This window comes from Podarcis muralis, chromosome 6 (genome assembly GCF_964188315.1).
Source record: "Podarcis muralis chromosome 6, rPodMur119.hap1.1, whole genome shotgun sequence".
Taxonomy (NCBI): Eukaryota; Metazoa; Chordata; class Lepidosauria; order Squamata; family Lacertidae; genus Podarcis; species Podarcis muralis.
In genome coordinates this window covers 44,377,873-44,398,685 of record NC_135660.1, presented here as the reverse complement: position 1 = coordinate 44,398,685, position 20,813 = coordinate 44,377,873, and the positions used below count along the sequence as shown (strand labels likewise).

At 40.4% G+C, this 20,813-nt stretch overlaps 1 protein-coding gene across 3 annotated transcripts in view; it reads left to right on the top strand.

The window, feature by feature from the left end:
• The window catches only part of ARL3 (ARF like GTPase 3), a 51,785-nt gene that overhangs the window by 17,980 nt on the left and 12,992 nt on the right, over positions 1-20,813 (top strand). For 2 of the 3 annotated variants that reach the window (XM_028730431.2, XM_028730430.2), the window contains exons 4-6: positions 3,575-3,625; positions 4,908-5,093; positions 16,348-19,766. In XM_028730431.2, coding sequence (XP_028586264.1) covers positions 3,575-3,625; positions 4,908-5,093; positions 16,348-16,395 — 285 coding nt within the window. In that variant the 3' untranslated portion in view covers positions 16,396-19,766. Of the gene's footprint in view, positions 1-3,574; positions 3,626-4,907; positions 5,094-16,347; positions 19,767-20,813 lie in introns of those variants that run through there. The other variant, XM_077930202.1, reaches the window with a different exon arrangement.

The following is a 20,813-nucleotide window of genomic DNA, read 5'->3' as shown; positions in this document are numbered from 1 at the left end:
CAGACTTTGTGTAAGCCTAGCACCCTGTGGAAAGGCCTGTTATATAGTATGGAGGGCGGCAGTAGTGGGGAGAGGGGAATCATCAAGAGTTGATCAGAGGCTGCCTACTTCAGTGGGGAGAAGAGGACAGAAGGCACTCTGTAGTGTGAGCAGTCTTTTACACACGCAGAGCCTGAAAAATCCTATATATTGATTTATATATTTATTTTCTATATAACAATATCAAAAGCATCTTGCAAAAACAAAATGTCCAGTTGAAACAATAAAAATGTACAGATAAAAAGCCGAAGGGCAGTTGTGACAGCAAAAATGAAATAAATCAAAGAAAAGCAGGAAGCATATAGGTTGCTCAGTTAAAAGCCCTGGAGAAAATAAAAGATTTGGACACCCCAAGGACACCAGTGTTGGTGCCTCACAAACCTGCCTGGGGAAGGGGATTAACAGACAGGGCACTAGAAACAAGTGGTGGAGCGACATGGGTGGGGCACCATTGCTCTCTCAGCTTCCCAACACAGCGGGTCACTTGTGCTTATTGAGAGGGGAGGGACAAGGTGTGGGAAGCTTGGCCCAGTGTAGGGTGTGGCAGTGGGAGCATTGGATTGGCTGCTCCTGCAGGGCAGTATCACTGAAAAGGTGCACTCTCTTGTTGGCACCTGTCTTAACATCTTCCAGCAAGGGAATCTTGAGGAGAACTTCCAAAGTAGATCTTAAAAACATACTCCAGTCTGGTAAAGAAGTGTATCACTGACGTTACCGGGGAGGTTCTATGGAAGTTAACTGCAGGCTTCAGGACTCTGCGCCTTTCTTTGATAGCAGCAATTAACTGAACATGTTCCCAGTGCAGTACTGTAGGCACATCCATTCAAAAAGCAGAGTATCTGTTATAGCTAGGATAAAGGATTGTGGGAAGGGGAACTTAGCTGCTTAGTGATTAAGATCATTTTACCAGTCCCCCTGCCTCCTCTTCTACTGAGGGGAGGTAGCATATGCTACCGAATGTCTGTAAATCCTGTATCTTGGCAAGTTTAGCTAAGTCATGAAGATTTCGAACAGTTAATCAACTATTCAACACATATATCTATGCAGTTCTTGTATAGAGACAAAGAGGGAAGGTGCTCTTTTAACATTCTTTATTTTTCAGTTTCTAAAAACACATATAACAATCCCCATAAAGCCCCACTGCCCAAGAAAGGAAGAAATAGATAAAAAAATAAAAAAAAATTATTGTCATTGTCCGTATATACACAGTATACACAACAACGAAAATCAAACACCCACCCAAAGACCAGGTGTAAGAAGTAGTGTATGTTTAAACTAAGACCAAATGAACCCCCATCATCTCCAGTCTAGGAATCTCAACAAGAAAACCTTGACGTTTGCAAACACAAGAGTAGGCAAATTAATGTAAAATAAATTTTATCACTTCAATCCCTTTTATAATTTATGCCATCATTTGCCCAGATTTCCTTTATATCTGATTCACTTTGATTGCCTATGGGCATTCTTTCTTTTTTAAAAAACAAACCTAAATCCATGAGCAGGGGCATTCCCCCTTTCTGAACTATCATTTACAAAAATGTTTTGAAGGAAATGCTGGAACACAGAACCCAAACTAGCCCCGTGTGCCTTGGAAACAAGACAGCTTGCTTACTAAGATGCCTGTCTCTGCTCTAAACTGAAGAGTATTACACAAGTGAGAGGCCCCTCCAAGAATATTTTTAACACATGAAGTGATTGCACATTCATAAACATGCAGGTGTTCTTGAATGGGAGATACTCCAGCTACCCACACCTGTGCTATTTGGAAGCTATGCACAGTCAAATAAAGGTGTGTATATTTGAATGATTGCATATTCAGACACGCACCTGCAGCTATTTGGCATCGAGCCTTCTAGTTATGGGAAGTAGGCACTTGACATGTATCTACCTTGGTTGGTGCAGTGCTGTTCACTGTGGCATTGCCATAAGGTCTGCAGTCTCGAGTTGTGAATGGGATGCTTTTCACAAGTTACGCTTAGATAAGAGGTCCTTGGGGAACAGCCAGATGCTATAGGGATCTGGTGGATGCTTCTGTAAGTGCAGCCTTCTTGTCTGAAGACTAAACCAGTGTTTCACCCTCACAACAAAAGTGCCCCATTACTATAAACATTGTCTTCTTTGGGGTAATATACCATTTTGCCCCATGGCTGGTTCTGTAACTACTAACTATCCTAAGAATCAAAGTTGTTGAGGCTGGTTGCCAGGCTATATGCCCAAGTATTACAGTGACCCAGTTTTGATGAGCATATCTTAGCTTAATAAAGCTGAGATGTGAGTGAGCCTTTTGCCTAAGGTCATGGCCCCTTTCCTCCCTACCATTTTGACACAATTTCCCATAGTTTCCTGTTTTTTCCCAAACCTGGAAATTATAGTTACTATCTTTGGAAAAACCCGGAATTCTAAACCAACTTCAATATGTGGTCTACATTCCTGGCTTGTTACAAAGATGGTAACCATAATTTCTCAGTCTGGACAAAATAAGAAGACACAATTCATTAGAAAAGGGGAGCCAACATGGTGTCTTCCAGATGTTGTTGGACTGCAGCTTCCATCATTCCTGACATTTAGCTGGCTGAGACAGATGGGAGCTGTAGCCCCACAATGTCTGGGGGGTACCACATCACCTACCCTTGAATTAAAATTCAGGTAGGTAGCCATGTTTATAAAAATAAAAAAAATAAAAAATTGTCCAGTAGCACCTTATAGACCAATTAAGTGTGTTTTGGTATAAGCTTTCATCTGAAGAAGTGTACATGCACACGAAAGCTTACACCAGAACAAATTTCGTTGGTCTATAAGGTGCTACTGGACAATTTATTTATTTTTTAATTTGAATTACAGACTTCCTGCTTTAATTGCAACTCACATGAAGGGAGAAGGCAAATGACAGCCTGTTTCGAAATGGCTTGTTCTTCTTTCAACTTGTTAAGATATGATCATCCAAATGTGGCCACTGTCTAGCTTATTTTCAGTTGGATTATATAAGCTAAAATTTGGGCTGAATGCATTGATTTTCTGGAATCTCTTCTTGCTGGCTGTAAGTTGTAAATGGCTAACAATAGCCAGGGGTAAGAAAATTTTCCATCCAACCCACAAAAAGGAAGAAGACATTATGGGGAGTAAGAAGATGCTGATGGGATATAAAGAGCTATGTGATGAACAATTTTTCAAGGCCCCCTGCTTCCTCTTCTGCTGTGGTGTGGAAGTGCATTAAGTGTCCCCCCCCCCCACACACTGATTATGTAATTATAGACACATTTTAGTAACTTATCACTTGGTAAATGGATGTTTGTATGTATTCACACACGCCAAAATAAATATCTGTGCCGAATCTTGCCAAGGTACAACCATCCACTATCAGAATAATGAGAATTTTCAGACATGATATATAGGTGAATAAAAGTTTTCCTGACTGCAGGTTCCTTAAAAAGGAAGTAATGCCAAGTCGACGTGATTGGAAATGGGCTAGTGGGAAGACTTAATTATTTCTTGGCTAATGTTGCATTCATAACTATTTTGCCTTTTTTTTTTTTAGATTTATGTCATTGATAGTGCAGATAGAAAGAGATTTGAAGAAACGGGTCAGGTAAGTAATGCACAACTTCAGGAAATCGCTGTACACCTTTTTCTATAATGTATATAAGTACATATAACACTGTCAGACATTTGAAAATGGACTGGTGTACAGTTTGCCATTTTAAAAGCAAGCTAAGCCTTGTTAAGTTTAAATTATCATTTTCTGCCAATTGAATTAATGAATGTTTAGGCTACTCTTCTGCGTTTTTAAGCTCTTTTCTGTTTTCCTCAAGTAAAACCCAAAGAAATAAGATTGTTCTGCGGGGACAGTTAAGACTGGTACAGCTATATCCATTTCCAGCTATCTGGCTACCATAATTAAGACTACAGAGGTTTGTATAGCATACAGGGACATAGTGCTCAATTACAGAACACACAGCATGGATGTGCTTCTATAATAATGTGCTAGTGGTGGTGGACTACAAAGTGCATCAGAAATAATCATGCATTGATAATCTTCAACAACATCTGTAAAGGACTTGCTAACCACCCGTCTATGAATTCTGTGCTCCCTCTGCCAGTATTGTTCCTTCTGGTACCTTTCACCGCAAGTTTAGGACTGAAGGGTTTAACCTTCCCGGGCACCTGCCCATTATTTTAGGCCTGTTTCCTTACAGTTCTAAGGCCATCTTACAACAAGTTTAGAATGAGATTTAGCAGGCTCCATTTCCCATTTTCTTTAACTATCTATTCCCTAACGCATTCATTGATATTATCAACAAATGATGTCTGTATGAGCACTTTGCATCCCTTTTAGTAGCCAGAACAGCTGCCTTTTATGAAGATGAGCTTGTTTCTGGATAGAGATTTTATCAGTGATGTCCTATGCATGAATTACAGTTGATTAAACTGGAACAAAGTTCAAAGCTTGCTGTTAGCATTCCTGCAGAATTTGAAGCATATGTAGGATAAAACCACCTGTTTTCAAGGGCTGCTCCATTCTACTAGCAAGTCAAGTTATAACTGTGCCAGCATGTATTTTTGCTGCGTCATCAGTGCTGATCTCTAGAGGGTTGGGATTGACAGTGCCTTGAAAACAACTGGTAATATTGGACTGAGCTAAAACTTTCTCTGTTCCATAGACAGAGGGATTTGCTTTTAAATCTTTGTCTCAGTAATTGTATGTACCAGTTACTTGTTTTACTATAACATCTGTGCTTTGTTGAAACATTAGCATTTACTATTTGCCCTATATGTTACTAAAACATGTACAACTACTTAGATACAACAGTCAGCCTCCCATTGCCAAAGGCTTTTTAAAAATACTGGCTGCATCTTTATGATTCTTACAGGAGCTAGCGGAACTCTTAGATGAAGAGAAGCTAAGTGGTGTTCCTGTGCTCATCTTTGCGAACAAACAAGATTTGCTGACGGCAGCCCCTGCTGCAGAGATTGTAGAGGGTCTGAACTTGCACACGATCCGTGACAGAGTCTGGCAGATTCAGTCTTGTTCGGCCCTCACAGGAGAGGGTGTGTCGGTGAGGAGGCAATGTTTATTCTGGCAGAATAGCCTTTCTACTGGTCTGAATGAGAAATGCACACCCCCCCCCCCCCAATTCTGGATCATAATGTATGATGTATGTATTGCAAAACTGGAAACTCAACAAAACAAAGCAAAAAATGTGTAGCTTGGTGTGTGGAGGGAGGTAAAGACTTCTAACACAAGACTCAGGCTCTCTCATGAGATTCTCCCTCCTCCTTAAACTTAGAGTCTCCATTACATCATTAGGGTCTCATGATGCTGTTTCAACATTGCTGGCCTGATCTATATACATATACTGTAGAGTGGTATTCAACTAAGTTTTATTCAGAGTAAATCAAAATTAATAGTCTTAACTTGGCCATTTTCATCTACTTCAATGGGTCTTCTCTGAGTAAAACGTAAGGTAGTTGACTACCACCCATAGTCAGGCTGACTTATCAACTACAACTTTCAGTAAATTTTCTATTTCTAGTGACCACTTCCCACCAGGCAGCATTCTGTCTCTCATTCCCTCCCTCCCCCCACCCCTCTCACACACACACTTTAAGGAAGGAGACAAACACTTCATTTTGGGAAACTCTTCTATAAAAAAAAAATTGTTTGGCAAAATACCTTGCATTATATTAATATTAAATGTATCATGGGCCCAATGGAACATTCTTCCAGTTGAGGTTAGACAGGCCCCCTCACTGTGGAACTTCTGGCACCTACTGAAGACTTTTGTTTTGTTTTGTTCCAACAGGCATTTTGGTTGTAGTCTGATTTTAGAGTTTTAACTGAATTTTACCTTTCCTTTGCATTGTAGTTCATCTACATCACTTGGAGACAATTGTATCTAAGCAGTATATAAATTGATAAATTTGCAGTGTGCAAAGCCCTCAATGCAGTGTGTAAAGAAAATATCAAAACAAAAATAGTTGAACATTAGCTGCTCAACATAAATTACATACACACATGCACATACATCACGAGATACAGAATAAGAAAGTGGCCACTCTGATCTCATATTAGATTAGTAAATTGGGGATTTGTTAGCTTTGTGTATCTTGTGGTGGTAGCAATGGAGAGCAGTATCCTATAAGCTATTTTAATTGGTCTCTGTTTTTGAATGTGACAGCTTTTCATTTCTTTGAAAACTGGACACCGACAGTGAGCCAGTCATACAAACTGCCCACAGATGGTACAATGAAACATTGCCTATGATGCAGATACGACACTTAAACACTATGGCCCCCATCCAGGTTGCTTCATGGGCAATTAACTATAAACTCTGGTGGCTTAGTAAGGATGAGGATGCACAACTGCATACAGATATATACACAGATCGTGACAGATCATTGAGGCCTGGATGAGCACCACAGTGTGGATGGGGAGACCAGTGAGCAACTGTCATGCACGTGGAAGGTTATATCTGCACACAAAATATCCCTTGCTAGATTGGTACACATCTGTCCACTCAGATATCTGGGGCCTCTCTTTGAGCTTTCATTGGTTTAGGAAACAACTTATACAAAGGAAGCTGAGTTACAACTATTGGTTGGCATCCATCTGTCTAGGGAGACAATGGAAAAGTGCTCCTTCGGATGTTAAGTCAAACCATTGGAGAGTTAAAGCGCCTGCCGTGGCTGTAGAGAATGATACTGGAGAGACGTGTTTTGTTGCAGTTGGGTTAGATGGAGGCATCTTGTTGTACTGATACAGGTGTACCATTGCTTTTCTTCTTTATGTGCTCCTTCCAGCGGTCATTCCTCCTCTGTTCACTGCTGTGGATACATGACCTGATTGTCCACAGGCACAGCAATAATCTGTAAGGGATTCCCATGCAGCATGGTTAATGTTTCCAGCCTAATGGATCCTGCCATCTTCCATTCTGTGGACAGGACAAATCCAGTGTAGACATCACTGAGGGAGGAATGAGGGCTTGGGAGAGCACAAGCTGTCCTGCCATGTAATGCCCAAAATCTTCCTGATGCAGTCCGTGTAGAAGGCATTGAGACGCCGTTGCTCCTGGCGGTTGTAAGTTTCCCATGACTCACTTCCGTAAAGCAGTGTGGCTCAACACGCAAATCTGATAGACCTTCATCTTGGTACTGGTCATTAGCATCACATTCTCCCATACTCTTGTGGTGTGGTAAGCCATTGACGTAGCTGCCTTGCCAATAAGCTTGACCTGCTCACAGTAGAAGTAGCTTGTTATGGTGGACCCCATGTAGACAAAATCATCTACCACCCCAAACATGCGCTCACCAATGCTGATGCATGGAGTGTTGGCAACACCTGGAGAAGGTGCATGGAGAAGGTGACACATCCTGACTCAGGGTGTTGCTCTTTGTCAGGCTCACAATAAGACCGCACTCCATGCAAGCTTAGGCAAAACAGTTGATGAGACTCTGTAGAGCTTCTTCAGAGTGCTCTGTCAAGGCTGCATCATCTGCAAACAACATCTCTTGGATAAAGACCTGCTGCACTTTTGTCTTGGCATGGAGATTTGCCAGGTTGAACAGCCCCCTGTTGCTCCTTGAATGGATTACACACTGTTTTTAGTCAAGCTGAAGGCATATGAGAGCAACAGGGAGAAGAAGTTGGGGCAAGAACACAGCCCTGTTTCACACCATTCTTTAGAGGGGAGAAGTCCGAGGATGAGCCATCATACTGGACAGTGCTGCACATGTTCTCATGAAAGGACATGATCATCTTGTGGAGCTTAGGTTGGTGTCCTATCTTACTGAGCAGTGTAAAGAGTCGTTTTTGGCTGATATGGTCAAAGGCCTTTGACAGGTCTATGAAGGTGACACAAAAGGGACACCTCTGCTCTCAGCAGCTAATGCAATGAAAAAATCATGTTGAGTCTTAACTTCTGAGCTCTAAAGCTGCACATTGCGACTTGGGATAGACCCTGTAGTGAGTGACTTTAATCTGTTGAGATCTGGGCGAAGGCTTTCCTCCCAGTAATCAGCAAGAAGATTCCTCAGTAGTTGTTACAATCATGGCAGTCACCTTTGTTCTTGTCGAGGGTTATAGTGCTGGAGCAGTGCATGTCTTGTGGCGCAGATCCTGTTTCCCAACACTGCAAGAGAAGGCTATGGAGGTGCATCACGAAGGAGGAGTTGAGGCTAGCACTCAGCACTTCTGCTGGAATTCCACCCTGTCCTGGGGCTTTACCACATGCCTGAGAGTTGATGGTGTTCTTCAGCTTGTCAAGGGAAGGAGGAACATCCAGCTCTTCCAAGACAGACAGAGTCTGGATGCTGTCAACTGCTGTGCTAGCAACCATGTTTTCTTGCCAGTACAGTTTTTGTACTGCTCTGCCCATTGCTTCATCTGCTTGCTGCGGTCTATGATAATCTCTCCAGATAATATTTTTAGTGGTGCAGTTTTCCTGACTATTGGTCCAAAGGCTTTCTTGATGCCTCCGTACACTTTTCAAGTATTGCCACTATTAGCAGTGAATGGAATGTTCTGACACAGCTTTAGCCAGTAATCATTGGCACATCTTTGCCCAGTGGCCTGGCAATCAAGAGATTCCAGTGTGCCCTAAATGGGAAGTTTAAAGAACAGTTAATTCGTGCACTGAAGCTGAGGTAAATATAGAAGAATTGTTGCTTCAGCTCTTCAGGAAAAAGGAGATGTAGTGTTTCAGTCCTAGTTCACAGCATTAAAGAACCACCCTAGAGGCTGGTGACAGAACATGGAAGTGTTATCAGATATTTATTTAGAAGGCTATAAAGAGAAAGTAAATATGCCAGCTGGGAGGAGGGAAGGTACCCAGGAGGCTGTTGCATGAATAACAAGAGTGCAAGTTGGCAACAGTGGATTTGAAAAGAAAATAGGACTTTCTGTGGAACAGAAACGTACAGAGAATGAGTTAATAGGGAACGGTTTGTGACAGCCCCAGGGCAGAGTATCAAAAAAAGAATAAATAATGACAGCAAATGAAGGAGAAATGGTTTGAAGGTCATTTTAATTAGTTTCGTAGATTAAGCTATAGTCTGCAGAACTCAGTAGTTAAGGCTGGGGATTTCAAGGTTAATGAGATTACATTATGGTTAATAAATTATATACATTTAGAGAATTTAACTATTATTTGAAATGGGTCTCTTTAAATAAAAATGTTAATTAAGAAAGGAATCTGCTGCGAGCTTGCCCTGTATCTATTTGATACCAGTGAAAGGTTCTGATCAAGAGGCTTTGAATGTAAAGAGTGCCCCCGGTTTATTTCCATGAGCAGTAATGTAGAGCAGCCCCATTGTTTATAATTGACTCTCACTCTCCTTCAATGCACCAGTCAGGCTTCCTGCCATTGTTCAGAGAAGATAATTTTTTACCATACACAGATTTGTACCAGGCCTTTTGTTCTTCTCATTTAACACGCTAAAGAGAGACAGGAGCAGACTGGCTAGAAATATCCCTCATACTACAGAATAAGGGATCAGTCAGCTCAGCGCTTCTGTTTGCCAGTACACAACTCAGGTTTATAAGCTGACACGTGAATTGCCACAAAAGAGACTTGTGGCATTTATGCTTCTCCACCCCCACATCCACATGTGCATTTAGCACACAGACACCCCCACACACTGTGAGCACTTGTGAAAATATCAGACACCATTCTATAGAAAATGTGTTTGCAGGCACATGATGGGAAAGCCCAGAACAGAAGCCAGTCTTCAGAGTGAAGCTACTGTAGTTTTCCTCCAAGCAATAAGGGCCACAAGCAACTGGAGCTGACAGTACTCAGCTGAATAAATGCCAATATCTTTTAAATCTAAGTCCTTCATAATTAGGATAGAATTTGAAGTATATTTGGCTTTGGAGTTTTATTTAAACAGAAATAAGAGGGAAATAGAGTTGCTGTGAAAGACTGCCCTTTTTCTTTTTTAGAAAAGGACGCCACAATATATTTTATTATTTATTAATTATACTACCAATGGTGTTTTCATTTCAACATTCATTTCATTGTTTTCATTCATGTACTAAATCAAACTAAATGGCAATGGGAGCAATTACGTCACCTTAATGTATAGGTTTATATTTTTGTATTATAATCTTACAAAAGTGGTAAAGGTTGAACGGCGTCAGGTCATTTTCTAAAAAGAAGTCTTCCACATCACCAGCTGATTACTGATGTAGATATCCTGGTTTGGAGGTTTTACTGTAAAAAAGAATATTCTGTATTTTCTTTTTAGTACTACTCTTACTGCAGTGACCTTTTATTACAGCCAATGATAGTTGGGGGAGGGAAATACTTTTTCACCTCTTTTTATCCCCTAGCCATTGTCCTTTCTTTTCACACTACTTTGTGTGTACTGCGTTGCAATTCACTCATCGTTGTTTTTAATAAGTTATTGGGAAGTCTGTTCACTTGTCTTGACACATTTGCAAATATCGTATAAAGGCCTTGAAGAGTCTGTGATCATAGGAGACTGCTTGATTGCTCGATTCCAGGAGACAAAGGAATGTGCAAGCAGGTAAGGAATTAGTGGGGTTTTAGATATTAACAGAGGCAGAGAAAGGCCAGTATCATAGCAGAGAGATGTCCATGCCATCAGGTGTCCAAGACAGGATTGTGATCGTACAAAGAGGCACAAAAGGAGATGGCTGGATTTTCTAACTATTTTTAACTCATCTAGCCTAGTTGGTAATGGCAGATTCCAGCCATTGAGAAACACACACTGACACCTGGAGTCATTTGATCTTTATGCGCTATCATTATTGGGAGACAACTACCTCTTGCTATTTAAGTTAAATAAGGTTAATCAGATGATTGAAATAGGGGCTGTACTTAAAACATTGCCAATCCTATTCCCTTACTTCTGGTTTCATATTTTCTTTCAGTTTGTAACTGCACTTGTGATGTTGTGTTTAGCCACGTATAAAATACACTTATGCTGACATTGTGGTATATAGAGTATAGGCACAAAAATATAAATGCTATAGTATAAACATAATTTGAAACTATCTATTTATATAGTTACAATGGAGCAAAACACACACAGAGAGAGAGAGAGAGTGCATGCACAAGAACAAGAAAACAAACACCCTAACCATACATATACTGGCTGTGACTATCTAGCATTGTTCTTGGTATCTTTATGAATAGTTCTGTGAGAACATCAACTTGGTGTACATCAGCAATGACAATCTCAAATTTCAGATTGATTTTTTAAAAAGAGAATAAAAATAAACTGCTGCCATAATAACTATATATTACGTAGTGTGGTCACATTTGGTATACTGTATACAATTATGACCAAGTCATCTCAAAAAGAGTAAGGTAAAGAAGGAAAGGGTAGAAAAAAAGCAACCCAAATGACCAAGCAGTGGGAGCACCTTCCCTGTTAGGAAGGTTAAAACATTTGGGGATTTTTAGGTGTGTTTTTTTAAACAGTATCCCTGGAAGGACATAATGCAGGTTCACAAAGTATGTATGTTGTGGAAAGTGTGGACACTCTATGTCTCATAACACTACCACTTAGGGTTACCTAAATGACATTGATTGGTGGTAGATTGAGAAGAAACAAAAGGGGCATTTGTGAGATTTCCGGGAGAAAAGATGGCTGACTAGTCATCTACTGCCAATACACCATCAACAGAGATAATTACATGGTGATTAATGATAGCCAAGACGTAAATCTTGGTTATCACATTCTCTCTTTCAGGAGGTTTTCAGATGCAGTGAATAACTTGAAGTGAGGAACTGCCACCATGCCCAGACACCACATAGTAGCCCTGAAGGTTACCCCTCGGGGCATTAGGTCAATTAAACCTCCCTTCTTTTAATTACCTCTGAGACTATGATGAATTACGACTGGGGTGATCTATCTGCCAATTAAACTTTCACGTGGAATGTGAACTGACTGCTGGCATAAGAAGAGGCATTAATTAACAGGCTGGGGGGAAAACAAAAAGATAAAAAAAACAAATATTTTACCTGTTTGTGATTAAGAAAGATTATAAACAGATAAGGGAGCTCTGGTTGTTAAAAATTTTCATTTATATTACCTTTAACTCTCTGTACCTTTTGTGGAGTGTTGACTGCAAAAGTGAACTTACTTAACCGTGGGAAAGGAATGTGCTTCTTTGGTAAAGAGACAGACACAAGTTTTCAAGGCAGAGACTAGGTAAAAGTACTGTTGAACACACCACTGACTTATAGTGTCATGAGTCAATTATTGGGTGAGGAATTAAAAGAGCTCAGAGCTGAGATGCATAAAATGTTGAATGAAAATGGAACAGAGAAAGATCAGACAGAGCCTGGGGCGGGGGGCGAATGCTGCCAGAACATGAGAGTGGGATGGTAAAGTTGGAGGCAGTGAATGATGAAATGGAGAGGACCGCCACATAAGTGCCTGAGGTGTAGAATGGACAATCAATGGAGGTGTGATGCTGGAGGAGTGGAACAAAAGCATTGAACGAAGAAAAGCATTAAGAAACCTCTTGAGATGGCAGAGATAGGGCTGACAGAGAAAGTATTCTATGTACAATTTGGAGTGAATTTAAAGGAAACATCTACCAAACTTCTGGTGATGCACTTGGAAAAAGAATGGAAGAAATGGAAATAGAAGGAGTCCCCCCCCCCCCCTTATTATTATTTTATTAAATTAGGATGGAAAATCACAGCCAACAGGAAACAAGATTGGAATATATGGAAGTGGGTATGAATCAATGAATATACTACAAGTAAATAACTATGGATTATTATTCTAATAATGGAACTTGGAATTTTATGGAAATAAAGTTGTCATACCATACTGGAGGAAAACTATTATTAACATTTAGTGATAGTAACAATTGGAGAGCCCCTTTTAGTCTTTTTGTGTGAAAAGGAATGGACTTAAGATATGTGTGGCTGAAGATTGGAAAAACATTGCCTAGCAGATCAAGAAACAGCTGGATATTTTCCTAGAATACAGCTGGATACCATCCTGGAGTGAACACTTTGGATATTTTGAATAATCTTTATAGATCTAATTGACAGACGGAGAATCTGAAGTCGTTTTATTTCTATCCTCTCCTCTCTCTTTTCCTTTTTTTAATTATCTTTTCTTCCTGTCTTTTCTCTTTTTCTTCCTTCATCTACTTTGCTTTTGCTTATGTTTTATTTTGTTTGTCAATGTCCTCTACTCTGAGGGTACGCACAGGAAGGTGATGGATGACTGGTGAAAGACCCTGTGTGAGAGGCAGGGAAGGGAAGAACTCCCAAGGTGGGAGAAGAAAGGGAAGCTTTCAGGGAGGGGCCCACCCTCTTCTGTGTGAGACAAGGAGAGGGCCTCTCTTCTTTGTTTTCTTCTTTAATTTTACTTAGATTAGTTTGTTGTTCATTATATTGTATGGTGAAAAGTTGCAACTGAAAATTATGCAAAAAAAGAAGAAACAAAAGGAAATACTATTCCACATAATACATTATGAACCTCTACAAGGGGTGGTGACAGCCATTGGTTTAGATGTCTTCAAAAGGGACCAGAAAAATTCAGGGAGGATAGGGAGCTAAATGGAACCATCACATGCAGAGGCAGTACACTTGTGAATATCTGGTGCTGGAGACTTGCAGCAAGGGAAGTGTAGTTGTCTTTCATGCCCTGTTTGTGGGCTTTCTGAACGCATCTGGTTCTCCATTGTTGGAAATAAGATGTTGGTCCAGAAGGGTCTTATCTAGCTGAGCTTGTCTTACTGTTAAATAAAATAAAATTCTAATGCAGATGTAACAACAGCCTTACTGATTTTATTTTCAAATTTCTGCTTCTCTAATTACTAGCTTCCTGTTTCTTTCCCTGCTGGCAAATAGCCACCAATTCTTTACCAGAATTTGATCCCATTAAGCTGATCTCTGCATTTTAGCTATCTGATGAGAACATTTATTTCCCATCATTGAACTTGATACTGACAATTATTTGTGTGGAGTATGGGAAACGGTTTACCTGCAGATTAAAAAAAAAAGTGTGTGTTTTATCCTCTTTGATCCAGGGAAATTGATCCTTTCCCCCTTGCAGTCTCTGTGTTAATTTCACACACTCATTCCCCACAAACCAATTAGGGACAGTCAGAATTCTCTTTGAACCAGCTCTTGCTATGAAAGTGATTTTTGGATGAGTTCCTGCCTTCAAAGTAAAGTGACCCAGATATGAATTGAAAAGCCATTTGGAGTTCACCTTTCCTCCTGCATAGTGCCTTGTCATTCTTTTGCCCTTGTTATACAGTCAGGCTCACAGCCACAGTAAATCCCATCATAAACTCAGCTTTATGAGCCTCTGCTGTGCAGTGTTCAGGTAGCTGAGTTTCCCTTTGGCTGAGCTCCCTTGTGGCATTGGGCAGTGTTAGAGTCCCTCTGTATGGGTAGGTTCTGGTCTGCTTCTACCTGGGAGATGGGGTGCCTGGTGGTTGTTTTGCAGGGATGTATTGTTTATGGGATTGTTGTGCTGAATATCAAAGGAGTGTCAGCAGATATTGATGACTTTAAGCTGTCTCAGCTCTTCTGCTTCAGCATATAAACCTACATTCAAAATGAATGAGGAGTGCTGCTTGCCTTGTATTCCATGATGTGTGCAAACACGATTACTGCTTTAGAGGCAAACAGGAGCAGCAAAAACTGTTGCAGAAAGCTCTGTTTTTTTAAAAAAAACTGCTCTAAGCAACCAGATTTCTAAAAGGTGCAATAAAGGAAGTTGGCATGTATGTTTCCTAATTGCTGTAGAACTCCCTTTAGTTTTACAAAACATTTACTTCCAGCATTTTGACTGATGTATGTAAGGCTCTTTCAGCATTTAGAATTTCTTCACAAGGTCTTGGGTAGCAAGGGAGCATGTGTCCTTGGTGCTGTAAGGGCAAACAAGCAGCTGTAGGGAGGAGCAGGCAACTTGTTGAGTTCTGAAACATTCTACCATTACTTTTGGGAACCCCACCCAAACCTTTTTTCTGCGGTATTTTCTACAATGAACATGAGTCAACTGTACTGGAACTTGCTGTGCATGCATGTCCTTTAACAAATTAATCCATGTGTGCTTTTATTTTTTTAAAAAAAGGAAGCTGAAATCTGCAGGCCTTCCAGTTATGTTGAAGACATTACAGTATACACAGCAACATGCTCAGCTCCAACCATTCATTCTTGCTGACACAAAACTGTGGGCTATTAAGATTAAATCAGAGAGGGCCGGGGACTTGGGTAAAGGTGCATGAAAACCAACATTATTTGTATGTCATTTCCTAGGCTTTCTCCTTTATTCAAAACCTTGTACGTCATTGGACAGATTTGTGATTGGACTAGACGGGCCAATCTCCAAGCTCTCCAATGAAAAGGATGTCAGCAAGGCTAGAAGGACCTCAGCCTGAGACTTGGGAGGACCACTAATAGATGGGCCAGCTGTCTGAGTCGCTATATGCTCTTGGTAGTTCTACATCCCTGCCTCCTTCGTTATTAGTGCATTTCTAAGTGCAGTTCCTTTTACTAATACTTTATACCTTTGCAGCTGTGCATTTTGCCAACTACACTGCCATAATAATAATTAATAATAATTTTATTATTCATACCCTGCCCATCTGGCTGGGTTTCCCCAACTTTGTTAATTTCATCTATTAAAAATTATTTATTGGAAGCTATTTCGTGATCTCATTTTCGGGTATCTATCTTTTCTCCCTTTTTTGGCAACTGCAGAATATTTATCAGGGTGTGTATGGATGCAGCTGAGCAAATTTAGCATTTCATAAATGGGAGGAGACGATGAAAATCTCAAAGCTGCAGTCCCAGGACTAGGTAGCACACATGTATGGTGCAAAAGTTAAATTGAACTTGACAAAAGTTTCTGTGTGGTTACATCCTAAGTTTGTATACTGCTGAGTTAGCAAAGGATCCTTGATATTCCTTCGAATTTAGATTTACAGTCCATCCTCTTCAAAATAAAGCAGGATAATAACAACCACACAGTTGTAAGTGGGTGGATCCATGTCACAATTAAAACCAAAGAGGGTCATGTTGACAGAAAAGCCTGATAAAAAGGCAGTAATTCCTAGTCCCATAACTTAACTAACAAGACAAGTGATCTAATATTAAGAAGGGCCATTTGTAGATCAGGTTTCCTAACCATAGTTGCTCTAACAAGACAGAGCATTTCACATACGCTATTATATAGGATAGGGGAAAGCGAAACTTGAATGTGTGTTTGCAAAATGGGATAAGGGAGAGCTTATTGTGAGCTGGGCAAAAGCTGACCCTTTCCTCTCATCTAATGTTCCATTTCTTTGTTGTCTTGTTTTTGAAGGATGGCATGAACTGGGTCTGCAGAAATGTCATTGCAAAGAAGAAGTAAATGAACTGCGTTGCATGGAATTGGAGGGGCTGCAGGAGCCAAACACGCTAGCTGGCTGCTAGCATCTGACCAAATATTTTTCCATCTGTGTGCAGCTATAGCTGTTAGAAATGGGAACAGCAGCTGAGCCTACTGCCCAAATTCGAACTTTACCTTCTCTCTAGTATCATTTCCCTCCACATATGCATTTCTTCCCCCCACCCCTACCCCTTTTGGCATAAGTAGTATTGAGAGTCTCCACATTCATCTGACTAAAGAATAAGATCTGAAAACGGGAGCAGATTGAAGTCTGCCATAAAGACTTCCAATGGGTTCCGCAGAGTGTAGGATGATCATAGCAACGTGTTCAGGAACCTGCTTCAGTTCTGAAGTCACTCAGGATGCTCACCTGGTGCCACTCAAAGCTTTTCTCATCAGCAAATGAGCTGATGCTTTATTAGCATCTGTGCTTCAGTTTTAAAACAATACATTACTTTGTAGAATGCTGGCAAGACACTCCTATGGCCTCATGAAGAGCCTTTATTATAGTGAAGATACCCAGGTGTCTGCCCTTCCTTTCACAGAGACCTGCGTTGTAACTCAAGTTCTTAACAGTCTGAATGTTAGAAGCATCAGAGTGCTAGAGATGCTGTCATTATCAAAATAAAACAGTGTCAGACTGCAGTGCAGTGTTGCCTTTTTGGTTGGTGTAAACAGACCAAGAGCTCTTTGACATTCAGTCTCGTTGCACTGTAAAAATCCCTCCATGAGGGTGGAGTTTAACAGCATATAGTGGTAGTCAGTTTAGTGCTCTTTAAATTAACTGCAGTGAACTGGTTAATTTAGGGGGGCGTGTTTTGAAAAGAGCTTTTGGTAGGCTGCACCTGCCTCCTATAAGCCATGTAGCAAATGTGCTTCTCCCAAGTAGTCCAGACAGTAAAAGACTGAAATCAACAGGTTCAATGTCGTGACTATCCAAATGAGTTGTTGTGGGTGTATAGTCTGGGATTGCTTTTTTGTGAGTCTGCACTGCTTCCTGCACTGTTAGTTTAGAACTACATTTCAGAACTATCTGCGCAGGAAGTAACAGTCTGGATGTGTTCAAAAAGAGATGTCCCTCACTTCAGGAAATACCCAACTAATTTAGAGCGAAAGGTATAGATAAATCTCTGGCAAGAGAAGCATTCCTCTATCAGTCCTAAGAAGAAAAGCCCAGAGTCTATAACTTCTTAAATACAGAATATTCGTTAGGAAAATGCATGAAGGATGCACTCTCCCCTTTGAGGGGATAGTCATATAGTATGATTGCGAAATCTCAGCATATCGCTACAACACCAGGAAATGACATAGGAGGCTGCTTCTCGCCTCTGGGTCATCTGCTAGATTTGTCCAAGTTCAAAGTAATTTGGCGAGGGCAGTCTTGCATGCAATGAATTTAGCACGCAGCATGCAGATTATAACCAGAGTATAGGGCAGAAAATGCCATGGCAACTATAATGCCCTTTCTCATTCCTAGTGGGAGGGAGTAAACTTGCTTGCTAAACCTTGGGCAATGTGTATACGTTGTGGAGAGCCAGAGCACAATAGTTGCTTTCAGACATTTCTTGACCATATAATCCACTGTCACTATATTGTCTTTTTTTCCTCCTTATTCCTTATTAATCTGAAGTAATCTGAGTAACGGCAATAATTTCTAGTCCACCTCAACTTGGATTCTGTCTTGCTCTTAATTTGTGGTTTGCAACAGACATAAATTCTAGATTAGATAAATTAAGTCTATATCCCACCTACTTCAACAGATTTGTAAGGGTAATAAATCCATAAGCAAACATTACAACAATGAGCAAGAATAAAATAAAGTACAGACAACAATCCAAATCAATCCATTGAGAACCCCCAAGCGTGACAGCTAAAATACATATTTGCACAAACTGCTAAAACATCACTAAGAGCAGATACTTCCTATTGCTTTCTTTCTAGGGGGAAGCTGGTGACATGTTGCAAATACAGATTTGCGTTTTAGAAAAGGCTTTCACTCTCTAGAGGTCCAGTGTGCAAAAGTGGCAGCAGAATTTTATTTTTATTTTTTTGCACTTGTAGCCCAATTTTAAAAGAAATGAAATATGTCTGCAACTATTCAGTCCAAATGTTAGAGTGAGGCCTGTCTGCTCATGCCATAATGTCTGGAAGCGTCTCCCTTAAAATTCAACAAACCTAAGTCAGCCTGTTCAGTTCAGGAAGAAGTACATTTCCTTCAGTGTGCAGCAAGCTGACAAAGCGCCCCCAATACTTACTACCCAGTTGACAAACGGTGAAGCAAACTGACCATGCTGCCTTCTCTGCTTCTATCTTTGAGCACAAAATACAGCTTTCTGTTATCTCAGACAGTGAATGCAGATTGCCCAAGGGCTGTCGTCCTGTTTTTGTTTTTCATCTCTTGCTAAGCATATTTTTTTGTGGAAAATGGGATCTCACTGGTACTGGTGCAGCTCACTGAGCCAAAAGAAACTACCATGGTCCATCGACTTCAACAAGCAGCTATCATACCTGCATCAAGTTTGAATCATTTTGACCTAACTAGATCTTCTAAGAAGTAGAAGACAGGGCTGACCCAGTGACCCCAGAGGTCAATATCCTGGCTCTGAAAATGACCTCTGCCAGATGGATGCTTCGCAAATAAGTTGCAAAACATAGGACAGTTACAGAACCATCTCCCTCTGTTATTTCTAACAAATAGAAAAGACTGCCCTGAGCAGGCAAATTCGCAACTTCTAACTGTTTAGTTCACAGTTCTTAAAATCAATCTTCATGGTTTTATCTAATCCTTTTTAAAAAATAATTTTATTCCAGCTCTCCTATAGGCTTTCACAATATCCCCGGTTCAGTTAGTTCTGCACTGAATGTAGTGTGTGAAAGGGTTTTTCTTTCATTTAAGTACAACAGCCACTCTGACTCTTTGACAAGTTGTTTCGCTATATATATGGTACATGTTTCCTGTCTGAATACTGTGCTACATTTACAGGTAAGCCAGAATGGATGAAGTATAGCCTTGAGAGACCAGAGTAGTATTGTTCATGTAACATACTAGAATGAAGAAGGCATGTTTCAGATGTGGTTTAATTACTTGTTTCTTTCATTAAATATAGCAGGGTTTGCTCTCTTTCTTACATACTAGATGATGTTCAGTTGCTATAAAAAGCCATAGCTGCAAATGTTATCCATTGCACCTTTTCCGTTCTCTCAATAGGGTACATCTGATTTTTTTTATTTTTTTTTTAGTTCTTAGTTTTATTCTCTCTTTTTGACGTTCATGAAAAGGGTGTGTGTGATGCTAAGCCTTGGTGTATATGTTTAGATGTTTGGCAAACTTGAATAAAATTTAGTAGAAATGACGCCTTTATGATTTTGTTTTATTTTAGAATGAAGTCTTGATTTTCTTTTAAGGAACTCCATTTGAATAGTCTGTTTGAAATGGCTGTACATATAATTCATCCAGGATGCTGTGATGTTCTGTCTCTATACAGTTCATTTGAACATTTAACACTGTTGTTTCTATCTACTTATGATTTTATAAGCTAATGGCTCTCCTTTTGAATATATGTGATCTCTGGAAACTTGCTTCCCATGGATCCCTAGGTACTGAGAGTCACAAGATTTTTACCTGTAGCAGGGATAGACAATACAGTGCCCTCTAGATTTTATTGTACCATAACTCCCATTATCCCTAACCAATGGCCATGATAGCTGGGGCTGATGGGAGTTGTAGTCCAAGAACATATGGAGAGTACCAAATTGGTTTCTCCTGTTCTTCAGGTATCAGGTATCATATAATGCAAAGTGTAGGTAAGAAGTAAATCCCACTAAATCAGATATACTTGTTTTTCAGGATAAATGTTTAGTGTGCGCTACTGGGGGAGCCTGATCTCCAGGAGGCGAATGTGCCCCTCTTTCACTTGTCACTGCATTGATTTCTTAGAACCTCATCTTTTGACAATCTGATAAAGCGTTGTACGTGGGAGGCCAGGGAACACAGAAAGAGGCCTTATACAGAGGCAAACCTAGCTCAGTGTTGTCTATGCTGACTGGCAGCAGCTCTATGGTTTGAGGCAAGAAGCATTCCCAGTTCTACCTGGTGATGCCAGGGATTGAATCTGGGACTTTTTGCATACAAAGCCAGTGTTCTGCCACTGAGCTATGGTTTGCTGTACAAGAACTACATGCAAGAAGACATGAATTTTTAAAACCATGGCTGGGTTTCAGATTGGGCCACTGATGACATATATCCTATTATATGGAAGGACAGATCCTGAAGCTGAGGCTCCAATACTTTGGCCACATCATGAAAAAAGAAGACTCCCTGGAAAAGACCCCGATGTTGGGAAAGAGATACACAAGGAGAAGGAGACGACAGAGGACGAGATGGTTGGACAGTGTTCTCG